The sequence below is a fragment of the Bombus pascuorum genome, chromosome 1 (assembly GCF_905332965.1).
Source record: "Bombus pascuorum chromosome 1, iyBomPasc1.1, whole genome shotgun sequence".
Classification (NCBI taxonomy): Eukaryota; Metazoa; Arthropoda; class Insecta; order Hymenoptera; family Apidae; genus Bombus; species Bombus pascuorum.
The window spans coordinates 24,596,816-24,623,600 of NC_083488.1; the positions used below are offsets into that span (position 1 = coordinate 24,596,816).

Below are 26,785 nucleotides of genomic sequence, written 5' to 3' on the forward strand. Positions count from 1 at the left end.
ACCATTTATATTATATTCAACCTCTTCATTACTGTTTCTATTTGGAAATGCATAAATTCGTTCGTCATACCTTATAACGTTAATAAATACATAAAATAATATGAAACTCTTTAATTTACTGCGATGAACGATTTAATGTCACGAACTATACGAAATAAAAAGTTATTTCATCCACTGCAACGATTATTACTCTAACTATGGAAATTAGAAACACGTTTCATAAAGCATGAAGCGAACGTTTCCGGTAATGAAAAGGTCAAAAGTTATTAGAAGTCCCACAGCCGAATTGGAATGACAATCCTTGGGAGATGTTTTATTTGGGACTGGATTTAGGGCGCAACATTCGCCGATCGCGCGTTTATAATTTCGAATGTAACACACGTTCGCCGCTGTCGTGATGCTATTGGATGAAATTTTCGTCGTAAAAAAAAAAAGAGAGAAAAAAAAAAAGAAAGAAAGAGGAAAGTATGGGGCGAAAAGAAAAATCTCATTCGTGGGACATATACCTATATACACTACCATTTGACCGTATCATGTTTCGCATGGAACGATGATGCAAGAAATAAAAATATATACGCGAAAGAGCAGAATCGACAGGACCGAAAACGTGGCAGTTTTTTTGAATCTTATCGTCGTGTGTTGTTGAAAGCTACATTGTTCGAGTTGCAACTTCATCGTTCCGTGCATGGGCGCTACGCGTTTAATTCAATCTTCGCTTCATCGTTCATCCACGGTTTTGAAAAACTGTTTCGCCGTGCGACCAACGAACGTTCGCTCACCTGTGTTGAAATCCAGAGCGAATTCCTCGAAATCGTTGCCTTTAGTTATACTATATATGAGCTTGCGATTCAACGGTGACTCAGCTTGTATAGACAAAGATAGGGGCGAATGTATCTCGATACTTTCCAGCACGCTGTCCGTATAGAATTGCTTGTCAAACACTGGCATCGACCGATCTATCACCTTCACGTTCACTGGCACCTCGATAGAGCACGGTGTTATGCCTGAAATAAAGTCGAAACCTTGTCGAAAACTATTTAAACGCCAATTAAAATGTAGATGCTGTAAATAGCGACTTTACCTCCGTCATATGCGGCAATGGTGAGCTGATATTCGCGATTGTGACCCTCCAGATTCTGTTTCAGGGATATCTCGCCCGTTTTCCGGCATACCTTGAATAACTCTCCGTGACCTTTCTTCAGTTCGTACCTGACTTCTCCGTTGTCACCGCTGTCCATATCTACTGCATGTACCTACAAGCCAAGTGGAGTGCTCTATTTATAATTTTGCGTTAGAAGAAGAAAATATCTTAAATTTCGAAATAAGAATATCTTTTATCAGCATAGTAAAAGGGAATTAAAATAATAATATAATTTTATAAAACGAATAACGGAAAGGATAGTGGAAACAATATCAAGAAGATTATATTAAGCTAGTCAAGCCTCAGTCATTTCACCTCTATTCTACGTCCAACATTTTAGATTGTAAAGTAAAGAACAACCGTAATCCACTTGCCTTGGTAATAACGTCGCCCTTCTGCGCGTCTACGGACACGACGGCGTAATAGGGCAAGTTAACAAACATAGGACAGTTATCGTTAATGTCTAATATAGTGACATTCACGATCACGTGCGCCACCCTTGGCTTCTCTTTGCCCGGTATCTGACTCTTCGCCTCTACTATCAGTTCGTAATGTTCGCAAACCTCCCGGTCGAATCTAATTCCGGTGGTCCGGATCGCGCCGGATGTCGGTCCAATTACGAACATGTCGGTGGGGTTCAGAATGCTGAAGACGATGTGCTCGTTGAGCGCGCTGCCCAAAACGTTCACAACCGCGACCGTCGTGATCCTCGTCGAATTCTCTGGGATCGTACCCTCGTAGACGTCCTTCTGGAACATCAGCCCGGAGTTCTCCGAGTTCTCCACCATCACGTTCACCTGGCAAACGTTCGAATACTTCCCATCGGAGACACGGACCCTTAGCAAATAGCTTTTCTTCATACGTTCCGGATTATAAATTGTGATCACACCGGTCTGGGGGTCTATGTCGAATGTATGCGCTTTGTTTCCATCGATGATGTCGTACCTGAACCGGAACAAAAAGAAAAGGTCGTTGTTACTTCGACAACACACGATATTCTACCTCGGTAAAGGTGCAAAGGATCGTTAAACCTTCCGTTTTTAGTGCCGACGAAAAAAAAAAAAAAAGAGAGAAAAGAAAGAACAGTGACGCAAGCACCTCTATGCAAATTGGAAGGTTGGTCCCTTCACCAACGGTATACACAAGTGGGCAGTAAGTAATTTTCTTTCTGCGCGCAGGAAAAACGGCCGTGTATCAGAGGGCGATCATACAAATTTCATGCAACAATTATAATAGTAAATGAATGCTAACGAAGCCACGGCGCAGTCTGCATAAATATGAATCAGCCTTTTAAAGTGGCCGTAAATACAGAGGCACGCACGTTTTAATGGCGTTACACGTACCTGAGTGGGACACCCTCGGAACTGTCCGGATCTACGGCCCTCACTTGGATCACAGCGACGTTCTTATACGTGGGTAGCAGTACAGTGGCGTTATAGTCGTTTTCAAGGAACTTGGGTGGACAATCGTTTACATCAGTCACTACGATCATGACCTTGGCCGTGGTCTCGGAAGACAATTTCGGTTTCCCTAAATCGGAAACCTTCACGTGGAAGGTGAACTTTGGAATGCTCTCGTGATCTAAAACCATTACGGTCCTAATGGCACCTGTGCTCGAATCTATGTGGAAGTACTTTCGAGGTAAATCTTCGACTATGTCGTAGTTCAAAAGAGCGTTCAATTCAGAGTCAGCGTCCTCCGCTTTTATGACCAGTGGGGTGCTAGAATTAGTGAGTACTAAGGAACCAATGCTAGCGCCTTCGCTTATTTCTCCGTTGTACGTAGCTTGCAGGAACCTTGGCGCGTTATCGTTTCGATCCAGAACGTGGACAATTACGTTACAGTGTGCCTTTGCGCTGGCCATGTTAGTCGCCGCCACCGTCAAGTTATAAAACTTGGTCTTTTCATAGTCTAGCTCGTTCTTAATCACGATGATGCCTGTACTGGGGTTCATGAAGAACGTGTCGTCTTTATTGCCTTGAACAATCTCGAACTGCAACGAGGACGTGCTTCTAGCTTCCACGTGTTTCACGTATGTACCCAGTTGTTGGTTCTCATAGATCTCGGCGGATAATTCTTTCTGAATGAACCTAGGCGGAGCGTTGTCAGCCATGGTGACCATCACGTGTACAGGCACCGTGTTGGACAAAGCTGGAGAACCGTGATCCGTAGCCTTCACCAATAATATATATTCAGAGGAGACGCTTAGATCTAGCTCTCGAGCCACGCGAATGACACCTAGGTCTGGATCTATCGCGAACATGTTACCTACGTTGCCAGAAGTAATCGAGTAGGTTATTTTTGCGTTATCTCCTCTGTCCCTGTCTATAGCATAAACTTGTACCACGGCAGCGCCAATCGGAGAAGTTTCGTAGACTTTTCCTTGGATGATCTCGCTGATGAATTCTGGAGCATGATCATTGTGATCGTGTACCGTTATTATAACCCTGGCGTAGTTTCGTTTTGCGGGAGTTCCTTGGTCTTTTACCATCACGGTAAGTACGTGTTCTTCGATGGTCTCCCGATCCAGGACTTCGTTCAATGTAACGGCTCCCGTCACGGAATCTACGTGGAAGATTTCCAAAGAAGCTTGATTCTGGGCAGCGTGAAGGCTGTAGAATACTTTCTTATCTTCGTCTTCGTCGGTTGCATGCAGCTGTAGAATCTTCTCGCCTTTTTCAACGTTTTCTGAAATGTCTACGTGATAAATGTTCTCGGTAAATTCCGGTCGGTGATCATTGATGTCGATCACCGTGACCAGCAGTTGAGTCTCAGCAGTGTGCACGCTATCCGTAACACGGATTGTCAGGTTGTAGAAGTTCTGTGTTTCCCAATCGAGCTTCTTTGCTAGCAGCACGTTTCCGTTGTCCCGACCGATGAAGAATTCATCTCGTTTGTCACCGTCTGCAAGTAGATTCGTGGTTCTCTCGTTCGTTACTTTTGCTTTCACGTTTAGGCGAAGGAATATTACTTAAGACTCTATTCATTGTGTCAGCCATCGTTCGATGATGATTACATGAATTTCTGTAGAGTTGTGTCAAAAAGTATTTTTATCACAGTAACTTGTTTTTATCACATTTATTTTATTTTTTATATTAACTGGTTAAAATTAATTAAATAAATTAATTTTATATTAACTGGATAAAATTCAGATTCAGAAGATACATTATTACGATAACGTTACACACGCTACACAAGCACGTGTGTATTTTGAAATATAGCTATGCTAAATGTAGATATTATAAGAAGGATAAAATACAAAGAAAGACAACAAATTGTTTTATTGTTTCCACTTTAGGATCTTAATAGATCTCTAAATGTCTTATAATTTTAATGTGACATAGATGTGTCTCCAACTAGTTTAGCCATTTGGTGGCGCGAAGTTTAACTGTTACCTATGCGATCCAGCTGTGCAACTTTCCAACTTCGATCCTCCCAACTTTGAAAATGTTATTCAGGCCCCGAGCTATTCCGACCACTCGAATGTATTCCAACGAAATCACTCGATATTTCGCCAATTAACAAGATATCGTGACCGACTGAATTCTAACGAGTTTTCAAACTCCGCTAACACGGATACAGCACTCAAATTAATTACCCAGCGATACGAGAAAATAAAATTGCTATCAGCCATAAAATACATATCAAGAATAGATTATTCTTTTATCGTTCAGGGAGGTAGATTTAAAAAATTCATTCAATTGTAAATTACTTCCTTTTCTAACTTAGTCCTTGTCAACAAAGAGATATTAGATATATTTATTTATAAAAATATTCTCACTACAAAACCACGATAAAAAAATAAAATTTCATGATCGACTGAAACTTATAACCACCAATATGCTCTACTGCTATTATTTTATTCCATTCAATTTAATTCCATGAATACAATATGAAATAATTATTCTTCTCGACAATAACGTAAAATAGTAAAACTCACCAACAATATCATACCACAGGGAGTCACCATCTTTGTCCGCGGCCTGAACCAGTGCCACGAGGAAGCCCACTTCGTCGCTCTCTGTAACCTCGACGGTCTGATTGTTCGTCTTGAAGACTGGCGGATTCTCGGATTCCTTCGGAACCTCGACAACTTGCACGGATACACGTGTTTGATGACTGCGCTGCGGTTCCCCGCTATCGGCGGCCCTTATCTGGCAAACAGAAGCGTGCGCGGCCAAGTTAAGCTCAAACTTAAATTGTATTAAGGGAACGTTGCTTCCCGATCGACCATGAATTATGACTTCTGAACCGACCGCGTTGGATTTACGGGGTGCTTCGTTCGAAATACGCTCGAAACCCTTTGCGGCGAAACGGTTCTACATCGTAGAGTTAATGTTTCTGTTTAATTCTTTGATTAAGGATTGTTCAATTATTCTACGCGATTCATTGTCCCTTTAGAACGTTTTGACCGATTTTGGAAATCATAAGTCGCTCATTTTAAATGCTGGTATTTTAGTTAACAGAGAACTCGCGAAGAATTAGAGTAAATTTTGTAGCAAGTATTAAGATTCATTAAGGACTGAAATTATTTATAGTAATCCAAAGAACGAAGAATAAATTGATGGGTTTCTATTTATTTTCTTTATTCATGTAGATTATATATATTCATATATTGTCATATTTTATTTATTTTTCCGTTTAAATTTAACGTTTAATTTTTAATATTCTTCTGTTTCATATTTAGGCAACAATCGATCGTTTGATTTTTCCCGAGTCTATCTATATTTAATTAGTATATTTCACAATATTAATTATTTGAAAAGGCAGGAATATTTCTATGTATAATAATAATAAATAAATAAATGTGTAATTTTCTCTATCATTCCACTTACCATCATCTCGTACTCCTGTCCAGCTTCGAATCCACGTTGCGAGTACACCATTCCTGTAGTTGGATGTATTTTGAACTTGCCCTTACCACGACCACCTTTGATACTGTACTGGATTTTCCCGTTATCACCAATGTCTTTATCGTTCGCGAGTACCTATCGTACAGGAACACAAACGAAAAATGAGAACCAACCTTTTGAAACTTGCTTCCTTCGTTTTCTCATTCTCTACTAACATAGCTGTACACGACATAAAAGAGAACATTAGTATCGGTCATTGGCTGTATCAAAAGAAAGAGAAAAGGAATCTCGAACGATTCGCAAGTATCAAGCTGCTTCTAATTCATAATGCTATTCCGGAAATGCGGCCGCAAATTGTCCGGAAAGAAAAGCCTCGATATACCCTGTGTGTGTACGTTTACACATCTCCATACTCGCGTTCGTAAACAGACAAACAAACAGACAGACAGACTGACACACACACACACAGGGTGCAAACGTCGAGTGTGAACGTCAGAAAAAAAATGAAAGAGAAAAAGCGGAACGCGTCTGCATTCGTCGACGAATGAAATCTACGTATGTAAGTAGATACGCAAATCTAGCACGAGAAAGAAAAGAAGAATTTTAAAATAAGAAAACAACCCATTCTGTCTAAAACATTTCGTTCACGCTCTAAAATCTTTCAATTCACCTTCCTTACACCCTCTCTCATACTCTTATTTTCTCTTTCCTTCGTTCATTCAATCTTGCTCCCTCTGGATCCATCGTGAAACATTGCGCTCGTGACCTCGAAGCGTAGCATTCACACAGTCGACAGCATGCGGTACACGAAATGAATAAAGAAAAAAAAAAAAGAAGAGCGGGGAGAAATAAAACATACAGAAAGATAGAACACAGGGGAGGAGGAACAGACGGAGACACCGGAAATCTCCGCCTCCCCGGATTGCCAAATATCGATCTGCATTAAAGCGTATTAAAACACAGGCCACGCGCTCTTTCCGCGGGCAGGCGCGGATCGAACGCGATGTTTTGAGCTGATGCTACGAGCTGATGCACGCGGAACCGCGCGGGAAAATGTATCGTCGTCGGTTCATTAAATGGCGGGCTGAGTCTTCATGCCGGGGTTGCGTCTTTTCTCCCACAACGAACATGTTTCCCCCGTGTGCCAGAGCTCATTATCGGCTGCCGGTTTTCTAACCCACGATTTTTTCCTGTTGATCCACGAGGCCTCCCTTTGATGGCGGCTCTCGTCTGACGTTCGATTTCATCAAAGGATTTTTATAGGTCATTCGGTAAGCAGAGTGACCTTTCCGATTGATAGATCGAATTAAAAATTAAATTATTTAGTTGAAAATTTTAAATAAGAGAATTTACTTTTTTCGATGGAGTTTTGGCACTGTTTCTGAGGCGATAACGAGTTTGGATGACACGAATGGCATTCAATTATTCAATTGCAAAAATAAATAGCATTGTAATAGAAGATCTGAGTGAATACCGTAAAGAATGCTTGAAAGTTCTAGTCATGGAAATAAAACAAATAATAACCAAATAGGTGCAAGATATTGGTAATTCGTATGCTTTATTAACATTCCTAGTTTAAATTTGTTAGTTAATAGGTTAGAAGCAACGATGCACTTTAAAAAAGCTCGAGCTACGACATCTAACAAGACATTCTGTATAGTTTCCCAGTAATTAATATAGCTGCAATGACCTAAAGCAATTTTCATTCTCGAAGTAACACCGTTCAATACGTGGGAAAGAAAACTGGTCTGCTACGAGCATTCCCTTTCATTCCATTCTTTTTCATTTCCGCGTCATGCGTTCGTACTTAGCGGCTTGCCCCGATGCCGTGATTTTTATTAATTACGACAAAAAGAAAAAAAAAAAAAAGAAGAAGAAAGAACAGACGGAAAAATGATCAGGCGACTGCCTCGTACAGACAAATGCAAAAATTCAAGAACATAATATACATACGTATATATATATACATACAAAGAAACGAGCAAAACGGGCAAGACGCGACGAAGAGTTCGAGATAGACGCATACACTGGAGCTGATGGAGAAAGGGGCTACGCATGATGCGATTCTGAGCGAACGTCTCGTTTCATATTCATAAAAGATCTCATTTTAAATAATATCTTGGGGTAACGTTTAGAATTTGAATTGGCAGAGAATTAAAAAGACATTTTGACAAGTTTTGACGTGTTACTGAAATGGTAATCGTATTAAATATATCCTTTAAGATACCTAGGGATTTTAAAGTTAATTTTCGAAATTAGCGCAAGTCGTTTAAAGCTATTTCGAGTATTTTATGATTAACATCGTAACGATAAACGCATTTAAAGAACCGCGTTAATTCGTAAAGGAAAAAAAAGCAAGTTGAAGTTTTACACCTGGAACAACGGTTCAGTTAAAAGGCACTCGAGGTATAATTAAGTCCTCGAGTTTTCCTTCGAACGCATTAGAAATACCGAAGGCATATCGAATTCTTTTAGTCTGCCCCCTGAGTAAGAGAGAGCAATGAACTCTGAATGCAATTAAGAAGCCGGTGGGCACTTGATACTTAATAACTCGGGGAGATAAATTCCACTCTCGACCCAAATCCCCGGACAGCTACGAATGAGCCTCAATTACCCGGGGTTCAGCGTACGAAGTAGCAGCAGCAGTGGTTTGCGTTCATTGAAAATCAACTTTTTCTCCCCCGCCACACCGATATCTTTCGGTTCTACGTTCAAAGTTTCGCTCAGAGTCGCATGATGTGCGAGATTCAAGAGACTCTTCGTGTGTACAAAAAGAAGGGTTGCATCGGGCAAAAAGGACAAAAGACGATCGATCAAGTAGTAGACGAAATGCATGGCGGCTCCTATTTATAAAAAAACGGGCACAGAGCGGGGTTGCATGAAAATGCAGTATCATAATTAGAACGAACGTTACAGTCGATATACATATAATATATGTATAAAATATATATATATATATATACATAAAAGCGGGTCATAAATCAATGCACAAGAGCTCGTGTAAACTACCCGAGACCAATTTCACGTTTTTACGCAGAAATTATTTATGCTCCCGTGCCACGAGACGGCGTTTTTAGTTTCTTTTTTTTTTTTTTTTTTACGTGCCAACGGTGTCCTTACCCTGAAGATAGGATCTCCTGACAAGCTGTCGGGGCTAAATGTCTCCCAAGTTCCATTCTCTAGTAACGTATCGATCGAAAGGTCGAACTCCCGCGAGCGGTTCCTCGATTTCTGTCGAGAACGAGAGAAGGAAGCCTTTTAACTTTCGCATTATCTCCGCTAATTCGCTTTCATCCCTCTCCTCCGCGTGTCTTTCTTTTTTTTCCCCTGCCTCGTCGATCGAAAGTAGTTGCTGGCTTTGACCAGTTGATCTTTTTCCAATCACTAAACCGCTCGAAACGTACTATTGGCGAATACGGTGGAGAATATTTTCTTCAGTAAATGCGAAAGACAATTTATCGAAATTGCGGTTAACGATGTTTTAAACGGCGCGAGTGAAATAGATGGTATTTTTATTTGATCCATGACCTACGCTTTAAATCCTCTTTCTTCAATGATGCGATTTTTTGACGATTCAAGTACGCAAGTGTACATAAAATGTGGAGCATTTCTAAATTATTGCAAACGCATAAGATTTATATCAAATGCAGATCTTTTCTTTGTTGACAGAATTTTAATTTAATTAATCGTATATCTTGTAACGAGAATAGGCATAACGTATGCGGCATGTAAAACGCGTTTTCCCGGGTAGAAGTTGAAACTCGATCGTAATATACGGTGACCGACCGAAATTACGAAAACGAGCAATCGTAACTTTATATCCGTCGAAATCGAATCTGGCCTCGACAAAATTCGACGTTGGTGGAGAGCTATATTGAATATTCCTGGTATATTGTGAAAGCTATTGTCACTGTTGACATCGGATTAATCAGGTTCCTCCCTCTATTGCCTTCGATAACAGCATTTATTATCTTATTTCCCCTAGCGAAATTTCGAATTACGCAAATATTTAACAAGCTTCGAACGATACGTAGTAACGTAATACTATCAGCAATTAATAACGTCTCTATGTGAACGAAGCGAATTACGCTTGTTTGAAAATGATTAAAAACAACGTGAAATATTTCGATTTTAATGCGACGTACGCGGTGTCTAACGTAAGAATGTTGTCGAAATTTACATTCTGAAAACTTTAAACTCTTATGAAATGCATCACAATACTATGCAAACATTGTAGTAAAATCCCCTGAATAACATGGAATATTTCACAATTACACTTAACATTATTATAAAACGTTAGGAACTTGTAGCATGCTAGAGAACATTTTTTAACATTGCAAAACACTGTTGCTAAATTCTTGCAACTCATGGAATGTTTCGTAATAGCCACGTTGAAAAGGTTAGAATAATACGGTACTGCACACGACGACAGATTTCTCTCAAATATGTTGATAATCCTAAACTGAAACATTTCGCATCTTTCCTGCAAAATAAACTAAATAATAATAATTTATGCAACTACAGTCCGCTTAATTTCTGTACAAACTTAATCTCCTTCAATCCTAATGTGACCCAAATACAATTTTAGTTACTTTAATTTTACTATTCAATAAATGTCTGATTGAAACTTTATTCGACACAAACATATCGTAACCATTGAAACGATTAAAGATATAAAACTGAACGTGATGTATTATTTACGGTTAATACCTCAATAAATCGGCCAACGTCCATTCTATATGTCTTTAAACAAATAGTAACGCGCAAAATTGAGGGCAGTCGAGGCCAGGATCGATCGCTAGTTCTCAGAACACCGGTGGACCGAAGGTCGTCACAAAGGGAACTCGTTAACCGCGATTTCCGTCCTCAGGATCCCAAAGTTGCCGACGCGTGAAACGCGCCACCGCGTAACCAGAAGTATCTTCGCGCCGTAAATTCGAAGAACGATAAGTTTGCGGGAGAATTCAGTGCGAAGGTGTCCGTGTGCTAAATCTCTCAACCCTTTCACGCTATGATAGTCACCGGTGGGTTGCTTTGATCACATCGAAAACAAGTCTCCAAGAAAGAACACGTTCGATAACGAGTGACCGACCCATTCTTCATTCCCTCTTCCTATTTTCTTATGAGCTTTATATCAGACTTTTTCTACATTTCGGTATCGTGTTGAGTACGTCGTGCGATATATGCGTACAAAATTAAGACAGATTGCAAGCAATCGCCAACAAATAGGTGGGTTTGGGAAGCGACGTTTCGGTATCGATACAGTTGGTTCTGTTGGAAGATTTTGGCTTTCATTACAGAAAAGCGTAAGGTTCTGACACTATTTTCAGACGGTTTGATTGGGTGACCAAAGTCGACAGCGAAACTGGTCTGTTCGAAGTGAACGCTACTGATTTGCAGGGAAGTGGTAATCGTAAATTAATGTTATTGAAGGAATGAATGCTTTTAATTTTCAGTAACATAATTCTCGAGTGGTCTAATTTTAATAATTCTAGAAATAGAAATAGTGCTCTCTAGAAACAATGTCCAACAATTATAAAAAGTACAATAATAGTTCTTTTAGGTAAGAGAAGCATAGCCAATAATAGATACCTTACGTTCAACAAACTTTAACATCACACTACGTACTATCAAACTTCGATAACTATCAAACTAGAATCCATACTCTCAAGCCAATAGATTTGTCGATACTATTACAAGATTAGCTTGTGTTAAATTTCACTCGGTAACGTTCACTTCCGATCAGCTTGCGCTCGACTCAAGGGAAGCACGTGAGTCGAAACTTGGAGTTCCAAGAGAGAACAGTTCCTCGAATTGGAATCAAAATTTTCGAATTTACTGAAAATTCTCGAATCCTTTACAACTTTCTAATTGTCCATTCCAACTCTCGCGGCTCCCTTTGGTTTGGCATACGTACATTTGGACGAGTGGTAATCCTGTCGCGGGACGGGGGATGATTCTTCACGAGCGAACGGATAATATGTATATACAACAAGATACGGGGGATTACTTCTACTTGGTGTACAAAGAGACAAAGAGAAAAACGAAACGGGACAGAATACAGACGACCGTCTGTTTCTTCGGTTACATCGAGACTCGAAGAAAATGGTGCGATGCCAGTTCCTAATTCTCAACTAGAAGGTCGGACAGAATTACGAAGATTGATTTTAGTGTACTTCCGGAGGTGATGGCTTACCTGGAACAGTGGTTTGTCGGTAGATGGTGATGCTGGGATCTGAACGGTGTAGAACTTTTGCTCGAATTCTGGACCGTGGTCGTTTATGTCTGCCACCGCGATCACGACGCGGGTCGTCGAGGACAAAGATGGTCTTCCATCGTCCCTGACTGTCACCTAAAACACAGAATCGTAGTTTTAATAAGAGAGTATCGATTGTAATCGTGTACTCTATGTATTTTACGTACAAAGTTATTTCATACATCAGTCGAAGTTAAAAATATTGTTAGAAATACCTGAATTTATAAGGATTATGATACATTTTTGTACGAAAGTTGTAGACGGATGTTCTATCGGGTCTCTCGAAATAGATGGGAATAAAGGTCAATGTTTGGGAATATAGGTCGGTCTTTACAACTCAACCATCGCCAATCAGTATTCAGGAAGTTCGCTCAAACTAAATTCTACTAATTCCTAGATACGGACAAGTTACGGTAACGTGCATTTGCATATATTAAACACGGTTTAACGTCCATGTATAATCTCGATCTGTCTTAACGTGTTTATCGTTGATGCTTTAAGTTTCCTCTGTAATAATCATTTTATGTAAATAAAAAAGAAAGCAGGTATATTATCATCATTTTGAAAAAAACCTGTAATTTTATGTATATTTGATAAATCTAATTTTTTTCATTATTCTTCTCATGGTTCTGGACTGCGCTACATCAAAAGGTTGAAATAAGAACTTTGTTAAATTAACATCTATGTCATCGAGATAGCACTGAAATTACGATTATAATTTTAATTAATTAAACGCCTCCAATTTACATTAATCGTAAGATGAAACACGAAAGCAACCTTTCCAATGTAATATCTCAAAATGTTTGCCGCCAGGATTAGTTTCCCCGTACAGTCTATCAGGAATTTCCTTTTTCTTTTATCCCACTTATCGCTGCCGTTACCCTTATCCCGCCCACTTTCCACTTCCTTCGCTGTGGTACCGCGAAATCCCGACTTTTCATTCGTGAATATCGGGTGCTACGATCTGCACAATCGGCACGGCTGACCGGTTCCTTCCCACAATCGTAAATGTAAAAGGCCGACGAAATCTCGTGGTGAGCAAAAGGAAAACTTATTTCTTCGACATAGAAAGGTTCCTGCGAAGATAAGATCCTCCGCAGTTTCTATCTAACCGAACGTACTTGCGTATAGAATCGATTAGACATTTTATTTCAGAAGTGAATTCACAGTAGGAACAATTTTCTATAATTGTCCTTCGCGAGTAAAGAAATTCTTTCTGTACTAAATACTTTCATTTAATTTGTCAAAGTGCTATTTAATTATGGTCACATTTTCATTTCATTCAATGGTCTGAAATTTTATAGAAGTAGAAATTACTGTATCGATAATGCGATCAATTTTATCATTTATCAATATAACTTTGAATATATAGAATTTTAGTAAAACTCAAAGAGGTCTGTTTCAAAAACAAAAATTTCTTTATTTAGCACACTGAAATCTGGTCACGTCAAAAACATTTTATGTTTCTGTGACAATCCGCTCGAAAATTAAAATTGCCGTCTTGAATCTCCATTAATTCCTTTAAATCAAAGTTGTATATGTGCTTTCCAAAACCTTGAGAAAAATTCGTCGCACACCTTCCTGCGTGCCTCCGCGCTATCGCAGCGATTTTCACGGGAACCAGAACGGTTTTATCGTCGCGTTATTGAAAGCTGGTGCGAGAACGATCCGAACGAGCGCAAAAGAGAGTACGAGGTTGAGGCAGGAAGAAAACGAACGCGTATCAATAGAGTTGATTCCGTGTGCACGAAGAAGCAAAAGTTTTATTGAATTTAGCAAAATGCTCAATCGGAAGCTGTCATAGCCAGAGCGGCGACGATCGAGGATACAGTTTAATTACTTTGGACCGGTTGTTTCGTTCGCCGTGGAAACGTGACTGTTTTGCCTTATGCAACGGCACGATTTTACATGTTGGCGTGTCTCTGTAAAAAATAGCCGGTGTGCAATATATCAACGGAGAGTCGATCGTTCCACAGACTGTGTATCAGCTACGGTGAGCATCGTCCCTGGTATTGATTAACCGATATCGAGTTATCAATTATTCTTAGCGTATATTGATCGAAAAGAAATTCGCGATATCGAAACTTAAAGAACGTATTCATTTATCATTATGTTCGTTCACGGTGTTGATGTGAATTTTTTCACGGTTCATGGTAATATATTTCTCTTTCCTCGTTACTTTGATTGCGTCTCTTTTTATTCTTCCTTTTGTTTTCCGCTTTTTATTTTCCATTTATTCTCTACCGTAGCTGGACGCGTTTCAATTATGCCTGCGATATGAAGCACTTTCAGCGAAATTATTTACACGGCCAGTCTTATTCTCCTGACATAGCAGCCGATCGATATTTAATCACATCCACCGGTCAGGAATGCACAAAGCCAACGATGCTCGATGCTTGTAAGCTCGAATTCGAGACATCTAGAATCCTCGCGTTCCATTCGATTACTCTTCCATTCCTCCCTCGTCCTCTTCGATAACGCGAAAAGTGACTTTTCTAAACCAGAGAAACTGCTATCTCGGTATCTTGCTTAAAAAGAAAAAAGAAAAAAAGAGGAAAATACATAACGAAAGATGTCGCTGTGGTTCGTTCTAAATAGGATGTTTAAGACGGGCGCGATTGTTACTCTTCGAAATAAAGGGAGAGGTCTTTCTAAGCGTAAATTGGTCAGAGAATCTCTCGGACAAGTTCACTTAATTCGACGCGGAAGCCTCGAAAAATCCCTCAAATAACGATTGTGGAATTAGAACGTTTCCCACGACGGGCGACGCGACACAACAATTTTCATTAATTTAGCTCGGAAAGACAGGGTCGTTTTGAGAAAACGAGTAAATTGGCCGAGTATCGCGAATGCCCACTCGGTTTCTTCCAAGTACAGGAGTTATTGAGTCTTAATTAAAGCATCAAGTTCTTTCGAAATGTCTCTGCCAGCTAAACTGTTAAGGAGGAAGCGAGTTTAATAGAAAGAGAGAACTGTTTCGAAAATTATGATTTTCATGAAACCTTTCTGTGTATTATGTTGCATCGTTAAATTTTATTATGAATTAAATTTTTATTTTCTATTTATAGTCTCAATTTCATCATAGTCCATCTTCTCTCATTTTGTCATGCTTTTCTCCTTTATTTTGTGAAATATTTTAGATTAGTTGCACATTTGTGGAACTTGTATCATTATTCTATTCATTCTATTCACTGAGTGAAAGTTTTCAATGGTCCCTACTGGTTTGCCTTCAACGAAATATAAGCCGACTAAAAGCGAGCTTTACGGTACTCTGCAGCAATGAATAAACAACGGAACCTTATCGTTCAACGCAAAAATGATCAGATATCCGGGAATGTAATTTCCGTGGATAGACGGATGATCGAGCAGCCATTTCCAGCGCAAATCCGCCGTCCCGATGGACACTTCGCGAAGGCTACGCGTCACATTGGTTTGGTAACACCTGCACTAAATTAGCACTACGAAACTCTTGTTTTATCCAGCGAACAGAGGATAGGTTCGGTGGTTACAATGTCTCCCTCACCACGATACAGTGGATTCGAGAGTTTCGTGTGTCCAGGAAACTCTAACCAACGAGAAACGATGTTCCATTGGCTGTAGTAGCTAGGTATAGTTTTAACGTTGCTATATGTGGTAACGTAACGCGTGTATACATCGTTGGCGTGCGTGACGAGGGTAGTTAAGTGTAAATTGGAACGAATCCTCCTCTAAATTTGAATATACGATTTAAGTAGCTCGTGATAGTGATGTTAATTCGACGCTATGGCTGGGATACTTTTGGCGATGTAGAAATGAATTAATTGGTGGAATATTTAACATTGGAAATACTGACGACTGAAACGCGAAGTGTGTGCCAAAAAAAGATAAAAGTGGAAGATTTATAAAAAACATATGTTATGAAACGAGAAAAACAAATTTCTTGTCATGCACTTCATGAAAAATTAATTTAATTGCGAAGAATTCATCGTTGTACATCCGTAAACTTTCTATGAAAAATTACGAATTGGTCAGTTTCGTCTGGTAGTTTCTAATATATATCCAATTAATAAATAACGTTTTGATAAAACTATCAACCAATTTCTATACGAATTACAGGTCACAAACAATTTAACTCCGCGAACGCAAGCACAATGGAACAAAACCCCTTGTTCCAAACTCGCTCGATTCCATCTTCGAGGACGTGTCCTGTTTGAAGGGCCTCTGTCTTCCCCACGATTACCGGTGACAACGCAGCAGTGATTGTGCACTCTTCAGCGTCTTCTTCCTTTGATTTAGTATCCTTCTAGCAATTACGAGAATAGCCTCTAATGATCTCATCGGATTTAATGCTCAATTGATATAGTTAGGTACATACAAATTTCGTCCAATGTACCTAACTTCGGGACACATAAATCTTATTTAGTATTCTGTATTTTATATGATGAAAATTATCTTTGTTACGAAATGTAGTCACTAAATAGAATTAAATGATTTGAAATGAAATTTTCTAGCTCCTAAGCCAGCAATATCGATTGAATGTTAAGATCACGTTGATAGCAAAATCGGCAAGTAAAATATCGCGATGATAAAGTTCGATCTCAGGAATGTCGTTCATCTGAGACACGCAATCGACGTTGTTCTTGGTTCCTCCAAGCTGAAACGATTCTCGAATCTGATGAAATATAGACGAAATGAGAACGCGCAATTGCGGCCGCAATTTACTGCACGGCCGTGTTTGCAGCTAACCTTTTACCTATGTGGATCTCTACATGTTCGTCAACGAAACGTTTTCTATCATTTTCTTTAATGGAAGAGGCAACCTCTGTGTGGTTTTGTTTTTGGTTAAAATAAAGAGACACGGGGCATAGTGGAACGAATTCGGAAGGTAAATGTAACTAAAGCTCTGATGGGCTTTCTTTGTTAATTGTGGAAAATGTTTGATGGAAACTAGGTAATTACGCGAGAGTTTGTAGCTCTAGTTTCTAGAAAAGCAGAGATCCACGTAATATTTCCTTCAGGCTGCGATTATTCCAAATTCGGAATGAGTTCTTTCTTTTCAAGGTCAAGTACTCCTTCTACTTATTAAATACGCGATATAAAGTAAAAATAATATTTATCCAGACAATTGGACTTTCTTGAATTATCCGCATATATATGTTCTGTGATATTCATTACATAAATAAAAATATAAGAGATGTCTATCATCTTTGAATGTATTATTACTTGAACTTATCATTTCCTTTAACATTGCAGAGCACTTAGAAACAAATTAAATGGATCAAACAGCTTATCGTACTTTATTACGTTCGTATATATAAAATATATTTTAAGAAATAATCAGAAGACAAATAAGAGAGCCCATAAAATTTCCATCGTCCTTTACAAGCTTATCGCTAGCCCGTCTCGTATCGTTCCCTTAATTTCCCCATGCACTTTGCGTCTCAACCTTGCGCAAATCCGACCAATATACCACTCTATAATGTTGCCAGATACTGTCGCAGAACTCAGCGCAGATAAGATTTCTTTTGAAGCCACGTTGAAAGACGCAGCGACCTGTCCGAGAAAGATGTCGAGATTTCTGCGGACGAAAGAAAGCGGCACTCCAGGGCGGCAAAACCTGCTTCAAGGACTGTGTAAATCGTCAATGGCGCCCAGTAGGCGCCATTACCTGCGCTTTTCGAAATTGTCTTGCTCGGTGAACCGCTGTCCGTACTTTTACGGCCCTTTTTATAGAGGAGGAATACACTCGTATCGCTGTATAGCTGATGCCGAAGTTACTGCGACGTAGAGACAGAAAAATCTTCATTTTTATTGTGGAAACAAGAGCCAGGCTTCTATCGAACTCGAATCGGCTTGAAGCAGATGATCATGTTTTAGTCACAATGGATCATCGATAAGAATCATGGCACAGAATATTCAAAATCTAAATTAGGAATACATTGCTGCTGAAAAATTCCAGGACACATGCCATTTTTCATTTCAAATTATAATAATTTTAAAATTTTGAGAATTTTGGTGCTAAATTACGAATTTAATCTACATACATTTTGAACAAAATTGTTAACGTATGATATAAGGTATCAAACTAAATGACCTGCTACGATATAATAGGTTTGTAACATTTTCCAATTTTTAAGCGAATATAACTGTCCGACGAAAATTTAGTGTATATTGAAAATAAATATCAGGTAATTACGAATAAAATGGAAATAAGTAAATTAAAGAGGAAGGAGATTGAGAAAGTTTCTTTATGCACGCATTAGTCATTGGAATAAAGTCAATAGCTTTTAATTTTCCATAACTCGCGCAATTTACTTGCGTTTGGAATTTGCGATAAAATTGTAGTGAATTTTGAAAGGAACTGCCTCGATGAATTTCTGTTACAGACAGCAGCTTTGCAAAGACTTCCTTACAAACTTTCTAACTTATCAATGGGCACAAAAGCGACGCGATACCACCGCAAGAACCAGTTTATTTAAAAGGTTTCCCGAATGCAATTACCGTTACCATTGATTCTACTTCTAGAAATTTCTCTCAAGATAAACAAAATTTTAACGTGTTTCTATTTCTCTCGCTTTTCCCTTTGTAAGTCTTATATTCGCCTCTTATACGTCGATCATTCGATATTCATAGATATTGCTGTTATTTCTTTTGAGCATTTCACTATTTCATCGCGTTAATGCTCGTTATAGTTCATAAGAGGTAGATTTTACCCGGCAGATTTAATTTTTGAATTTAAATTTTATAGGAAGTTTATGCACAGTTTCATTTTCTCGAATTCATGGGAATTGTCCCGGGAAGTCTATCAGAATTTTATCTGACTGTACGTTTTAGAATGCTTCACTTGCTTCATTCATTTGTGGAAAATTCCAATGCCACAAAGCTTTGTGAAACTCGGCGGAAAATTCCGGATAACTAATCGTGAACATATTCTATCATGGACATTCCTGCTATATCATTTGCTTTTGTGTAACTTAGAAGTAAAATTTTTTATTCCGATTTTTATTCCTTTCAGAAATAAAACATTTCCAAACGTTCCTTCAATCAATATTCTCGCTATTTTATTCCGACGTTTCGAGCTTAAATAATTTTGGATGATGTAAAATATAAAAATATAATTTCCAATTTTATCTTGATTAATAAAACATATGTTTATAAAATTCGGCACAAATTTGGAAAGTTTAAATTGCAAAAAAAAAATTTTTTTTTATTGATTTTACACGAGGAAGTTTATGTTTTTCCATAAACTATAGACAGCATAAAACATTTTATTAGAGAAGTTTTTAGATTCGTAAAAGACCCAAGTGTCGGAAAATCGTTGGTTCAAATTTTCCTGTTTTATTTAACGAAACGTTTCATTTAGATCTTGTCGTTGTCTTTGTTTTCGTTCCACCTACACCGATAACTCATTAGTACAGTATCGCTTTTTTGTTTCGGTAGAAAAATATACATAATTTCGGAGCCGTTCACTGTCACGTTTATTCGTTCTATTCTTCGTTGGACGAACCCATTTCCGGCGAACGACTTAAACTCTCATACAAAAATAATTCTTCGTGTAAGAAGCAAAGGTAAAGCACGTAGTTCTAATTTGAAACTATGTTAAGTGAAGTTCCGAGGTGACTAATGAACGATTCGTTTTCAAACTTCAATTTAATTAATCCTTTTCTGTTATTTTCCCTCTGACCAACTTATTTGTTATTCTTTTTGGCAACTGTAGGGAAGCGGTTGAAAAATTCTCTCTCGCTTTTATACGACAAGATATCGTATTTTTATTCCATTACATTCGAGCAAGGGTACCGGGTCACGATGAATTATTTTCACCGGCGGAAGCTCGAGAAAGAGCATCGGAAAGTGGCTGTCCACGAATGCAAAATTTCACAGTGCACCGTTAAAATTCGAAGTATAATTCGAGCCTGTTCGTCCACTTGTTTTCTGTCACTCATGGCTTCCCATCATAATTTCATTAGAATTTTTTCATCTTATTAGTGTTACGAACTCGAATCAGCGAAAATCACTATTTTAAAGGGGTATCCTATTATACAACTTTGGAAAAGTAGAGCAGAGTTTTTCAAAAATATATACAATCGACTTTTTACTAAAAAATGTCAACAAGGTTGTAAGAAAACGCGTCTCTCGATAGAATACGCGCTCAATTCGATCAACCGCTGTGGTCTATTAATTTTCATCAATTTTTTGTATAATTATGCTAATGAAACACGAGAATATATTTAGTGGAAGACAAATGGAGGATCGACGGTCGCTTCGATTCGATCATCGACAGACTTTTTGCAGGCGTGGATCGAAATAGGGTTAAAGGATTGGAAGGATACGTCTCGTTTAGCTCGCAGCTATGCATTGGAAAACGCTTAAGGTCCCACACAAGACGGTTAAGTGGCTAGATAAACGTTATCCTTTCGGGCAACGTGTCTTTGGTTTCGAAATAAAACCGAGCTTCTGCGTGGGACGTTTGAAAATGTGCGCGACTAATACGATATTTTATGGATGCGATAGCGAAATTCTGCTGTTCTACGATTCTTCGGTTTCATCCAATAAGAAGCCATTCTTACGTAGATGTTTGTTCTCTTCTGAAGGAAAGTTTCCTTAAAATCGCGATATCTCTGTTCGCTATTTCAAGAAAAGCTCGTGTAGCTTTTAAGCGCTGCTGAGACAATTTATAAAACGAGTGCAAAAACTGTTAGTTTAATAGTTTTTGAAATTAAAATCCTTGGTAGAATTTATAGTCGTGCAGTAGAATAGGACAAATAAATGATAAATAACTAACTTAAAGGTTAAATAAAATTTGTTAGAAGTAAGAAAGATATTTTTGATAAAAATGGTCTTTGAGATATCCATGTAATTTGCAAGTTGACAGTCGTTTTATTTCCTTTTTAGCTTAACATAGTTCCTTTTTAGTTCATATCTTTAGAATCGAGCGCGACAAAAGCTGATAAGAACATCTGCAAGAAATATACTCTGGCTTACTTTAGCTGAGACACTTGATAGCACGTATCAAGATTGAATCTCATCTAACTCCTGATATATCATCATAAACTTTATAGCTGCAACTTATTTACACCTCATATAACCTAGAAAATAAAGCTGCGCAAAAAAGCATATAAAAGGCTTGTTGAAACTTCCCCGAGTTCTACACTTTGATACCAGGCAAACTAAAACGACATGCATTTACACAGTCAGTTGGAAAAACAACACATTACGCTCGGTACATTTTTGCAACAATAACTGAACATCAGATTAACTTTGTCAAAATTATTTTTATCTCGTTGTAAAGAAATTCAGAAAGAATTAAGCAATGGAATCTAAACTTCTGTACTATTCAATGACATCAATCGAGATCTAAAATTGTACATATACAATGCTTGGTATAATCCATTACTCTAAATATAAAAATCTTTTATCCATCATTACCAATACATTGCTCCAAGTATATCAACGTCTCTATAACCAAAGTCACCAAAATGACCGCCATATCGTCACTCGACGAACCATATTACCTTCCCTGGATACATACTTCCATTGTCTCTTGATACGTGATAGCTCCCTATCTCCTCGCGTACGAAGTTACAACAGGGTTGAAAGATATTATCACAGGAAACACCGTAGTAATTGCGGTCGTTAATAATTAGAACTGGCTCGAGAGGGCAGACGGTATCGAAGATCCGCTGACTACGACCGTCGCCGACGCTCCGGTATTTCTCTTAATTGTCTACTTGTTTTTGCCCGCGGAGGAAGTTTGTCTTCAATTAACGAGCAGCCAGATCGTGTAATTAATAACTATAGCCCCGAAGGCGGTGTTCGAGAACCATGGCTCTTACGAGATTGACTGCCGCGAAGTTTGCGTTCTGCGGAACGATTTATCGAGGTACGCGGATCCCGATATCTCTCTTCCTTCCTCGGTTTGCTTGGCCGCGAAGATGCTTTTAAATGGGACAACGTTGATGAAGTTTCGGTGAAACCGTCAGCGAGCCGACTAGCCTCAAGCATACTCCCGTTTTCTGCCTGAAATACCAAAGTCGAGCTGGAATTCCTATATCTGCCGGCTATTTTTGACGTTTCTGGCAATAAAGTATATAGTCAGATTCCAAGATATCAGCCTTTCGATTTCTGTCTGGAAATTCTTACCTCCTCAGTGTACCCGTGCGATATCATGGCAAATAACTCGGATTTTTACCGAGGGAATACATTCTTCGTACGGGTGAAATTGGATTTTTATGCGCTTTATATTGCACCGCTTGCGTTTTAGTTTGGATATAGGATTCTATATTAGGATTTAGAATTACGTGATTGATAAAATGAGAGTTGATGCTCGATGCTTTCAGTTCGTGTCATTAGAACTCGCAGGTAATCAAAATTATTTACCTAATTTTAAGTTCTAAAGATCGATAATGTTTGCCGCGTGAAATATAAAATATCACGTAATATTAAATACTCTAAAATTAACAATAATTTAACCTAAATTGTTATGGACTGCGTGATGTCATTATGACTCAGCGATACAAACTACGATCTAAATTCCAACCGATTCTCTCACTCCACGTATATATGTGATCCTTGAATACAAACACGAAGGAAGATATTTACATGAGGCAATCGAACAGCCTTTATAAAATATAAAACATACAAATGTATTACATGCGAAGGATGAAAGAAATACAGCAATCATACTGAAATATTTAATCGAACAAAAATTTATATTCAAAAGCGCTGCTGTACAGAAAAGAAAGGCGAGTAGTTTAACGAGTGATACGTGTTGTACACATGGCGATACAAGAGAGTAAATGGGCACGAGGTCAAATCATCGCCGAATAGGTTTCGTGGAAATCAAGGCAGCCATGAAAATCGCGGATACATAGCCGCTTTAGAATTCGAGACAATGGTACGTTGAAGCGGGTGGGTTCACGCATTCCCGTATTCTCTTTGTGTCGGATTTTTTTTTCTGCGGCAGCTTCGCATTTTCACCCGATGATCGTTCGACCGTACCACGCAGAACGCTCGCGGCCAGGCGTTTTCCATCGTCAAGATTTTTGAATAACCATTCTGATTAGTTCCTCCCCTTATCCTCCTCGCTTCCTTGCCTTTCCCAACTTTTCCTCTGATCCGTTATTTCTTCCCTATCACCGCTTAACCGTCTGTGCTCCTTCATTTTTGGAAACCGTTGCCAGCTATTCTTCTGTTTTTGCTACAGTTTATTGCCGTACCTATGTTTCTTCATCATTATGATTCTTCGTGCTTGTAGTCTGCTATTTTTCACCCTCGCGTTGGTCTTTCTCTATTTTTCTATTTTCCTCCATGTCCGTATTACGCGTATTCTACTATCTGTGCTACTTTATGTCAACCTTTATGGTTCTCTGTTCTTTCTCCGCGCTTTCTCATTCCTATAACGCTCTGGTATTATATTTTTTAAACATTCTGTGATTCTTGTTTAGGAGCTTCTTTTATCAGCGATACTTTTTACTTTCTATTGTTGTTGTTAGTATTCTTTTAAACATTGCCCTTGCACTGTTGATTTTAAACTCTTGCAAGCTTTTAATTTTATACTTTTAAACTTCCAAATCTTTCGATTATTTAGAGATCTTTTTACGCACCATTCTTTCCATTTTGTTTATCGTGTTTTTAAGTACCTTCTTTCCACTTATTTTTCTAGGTACACTACTCATTCTCTATTTCAATATCTTCGATTTCATTAGTTTTTCTATTCTTCTCTTATACCAAACCTTCTAACTTACTTGGGTAACTCAAGCAATAAAATTTGTCTACAAAATTCAGTTCCTATCATTTCATCTTCTTTTTCTTTTCCACCGTCAAAAGTTACTTTCCAGCAGAAAAAAGAAAAGAAACCCTTTCACGCCGAGTCATAACAGAGAAGAGAAAAGAGAGAAGAGAAAAGAACAGAATAACAAACGTATTGTCAGAACATCAATTTACACCGCCACTGTGCAAGCTTCTCGAGAAAGAAGCGCTTTCTTCCATCTCTTATTTCGAAACTCGAGCAAAAGAGAAACGTGTAACGAGACGAAAATCAAGCGAGCCGTATATATGTACACGTACATATATTATATCCTCTGGCGACGAAGCTCGTACGTCGTTCGTGATGACTAAGCGACCGAGTGGTTTCACGAAAAAATACCTAGGTAGACAGTTCAATATCTAGGCCCACGGCTCGTTGTCACGGAAAAGAACACTAACATAACGTAAAAGAAAGCGTTCTCGTAATTTCACTTTACACTTTATCGTCGAAAAGATAAACGTACTTTCCGCGGAAACAATTGAAAGACGTTCATATGCACGCGACATAATTGACGTTTCGTTAGAGCGAAACACTTTCGTAGCTTTCTTCGTCAGCGCGATGATATCAGTGTATCATCGTTCGTAGAATCTTGAAACGCAGAATTTTTTTCTTAAAAAAAAAAGATGTCTTTTTTGTGTACTCCTGATGAAAGAAAAACAGTGAGGTCGTAAAGCTGATGAGGCGTTGCAGTATTTCATTTTATTTCTACTTCGACAATGCAAGCAGCAGAAATCAGTTGCCACCGAGTATATTTTTTTTTAATAAAATAACAAATTTGCATTAATCGATTAAAAATAAAATCTAGTAAGAATTCAGTATTAACTACAAGAGAGGCAATAGTAAAACCTAGAGAACTCATACAAATATACTGTTTTAACAATTACACTTTGAATACCATTTATTATACAAGTTCAAACAAGAACACGTAAATACTAAAACATAGAATTACTTAAAGACAGAATCTTTTTACGCGTCCATTTTCCTCCACGTACTTCAATCCCTCACCCATGTATTCTTCAATTAAGAACCGTGTTTCACGCGTTCCCGTTCATCAGTCGCCATTTCAAAAGAATCCGACCTGTCGCGAGTCAAAGCCGAATAAAGACCAAGCACATTCGAGACCCCTGTGTGTTCAGTACTCCCTTAAAAATCGTCTGAGTGTTCTCCGCCCGTGTATCCTTCTTCTTTCGCAGTTTCCTCTTCTCTTCTTCAAACCGTCATGTGCACGAAAGCGGAGCTTTTCATTACAATGCGAGAGGAGTTCAGAAATATAGCCGGGTGTCGTCATAAGCGGTGTGCAAAGGGGAAAAGAAGAATGTCAATTAAGCGACTTTACCGGCCAGTTCGAGTGTTCATAGCGCGTAAGGGTTCTTCGAGAAGCTGAGTGCCTTGAAAGAAGAAAGACGGAAGAGAAAGAAGTCGATGAAAAATAAGGGTGGGGAAAAAGGAATTCGCCGTTGCTGAACGAGCCTTTTTCGCCGCGCTCTACGATCGGTTCTTTCCCTTTCTTTTTTTCCTCCGTTCCTCTTTTTGCCTGTCGTCGTAATACGTGACCCTCCTTTTGGTTAACCACCTTAGAAAGACGCTGAATACGCGCGATATTTTTCCGTCATGGTGCAGCAGCACCCTGCGACCGGAAATTGGCGGGCTCCATCTAAGCAGCTGAAAGCGATCGTACGCTATACGAGACACAAGGAATCGTGGTAACGAGAGAAAGCTGCAAGTCGGGCTTCTTGGTCGGTTTACGCGAATAGCTTGTCAGATGTCATTGCTACGAAGCCGTTGAGTATGGTACACTGGAAGACGTTTTCTTCGCCGATGTCCAGATAACGCTCTTGAATAAGTAGTATAGGAAGCTATTGGTCAGACGCGCGTAGCGTTTCTGGATTTACGACAGTGATACAAGTTTCATGATTTTGAAAGGTATCGTACATTATTATCTTTGCTTCTAAACAAGTTTTCAATAATTTCTAAATGCGTTTTCCGATTTGCTTGCCTTCCTATCCTCCCTTCTTTCTTTACTCTAAATCTTCCTGCTTGTATACTTTTCTCTCTTCCATATGATCCTTCTTCTTCCTTTATACTATTCCTTCCCTCACAAAAATTTATATTTGTACAGGCATACTTCTCAGTATCTTTAGCAGTGAAAAACTGATCGCACGTTTTTTCATATATGCAAATAACCACAGCAATAATACCTTATATAAACATACGATCTTAGTTTCAATGACAATTAGCCACAAACGTCACGTAATCGACAGGCATTTTATCATCCTGGAGGCAATCTCGAAGGACGTTCGGCGCTTGTATCGTTAATTATGTCGCTAATTGAGTTTACAGGTGGAGGACGTAACGCGCAAAACCGGGTGTAAAAACACAGGCGAAGGATAGCGGAACTGGCTAGGCGGCGAGCGTCCTTATTAATGCACTTGCTACACGTCGGAAAGGTTCAGCTGCAACGGCGCTGAAATATTTTAGCGCGTGTCGCGCGACTCGCGCGAGAAACTGTCAGCGAGGCGGGGACGGGACGGAACGAGATGAGGAAAAAGCATGAAAAATCGGGGCTATTAATAAAGCCGTGGCAAAAAGCTTTCGGCGTGCTCGGCCGAGTTGCACGCCGGAGCTAAGCTGGATAGCTTTCACAGTTATGCGTTTCTACGATGCAATAACTCGGATGTTGGCTGTTGTGCTACAAGTAATTTTCCGGTGAGATGCATCCGTTTTGTCGAGACGTAAATCTTCTTTGTTAG

The 26,785-nt window shown here is 38.9% G+C and overlaps 1 protein-coding gene across 8 annotated transcripts in view; it reads right to left on the minus strand.

The window, feature by feature from the left end:
• Positions 1-26,785, minus strand: part of LOC132914727 (fat-like cadherin-related tumor suppressor homolog) — a 499,421-nt gene that overhangs the window by 16,478 nt on the left and 456,158 nt on the right. For 6 of the 8 annotated variants that reach the window (XM_060974095.1, XM_060974129.1, XM_060974120.1 and 3 more), the window contains exons 7-14: positions 12,191-12,346; positions 9,115-9,225; positions 5,977-6,129; positions 5,082-5,295; positions 2,485-4,045; positions 1,516-2,086; positions 1,082-1,253; positions 780-1,004 (exon numbers count right to left, since the gene is read on the minus strand). In XM_060974095.1, coding sequence (XP_060830078.1) covers positions 780-1,004; positions 1,082-1,253; positions 1,516-2,086; positions 2,485-4,045; positions 5,082-5,295; positions 5,977-6,129; positions 9,115-9,225; positions 12,191-12,346 — 3,163 coding nt within the window. The remainder of the gene's footprint in view (positions 1-779; positions 1,005-1,081; positions 1,254-1,515; positions 2,087-2,484; positions 4,046-5,081; positions 5,296-5,976; positions 6,130-9,114; positions 9,226-12,190; positions 12,347-26,785) is intronic. The other 2 variants (XM_060974111.1, XM_060974104.1) reach the window with 1 other exon arrangement.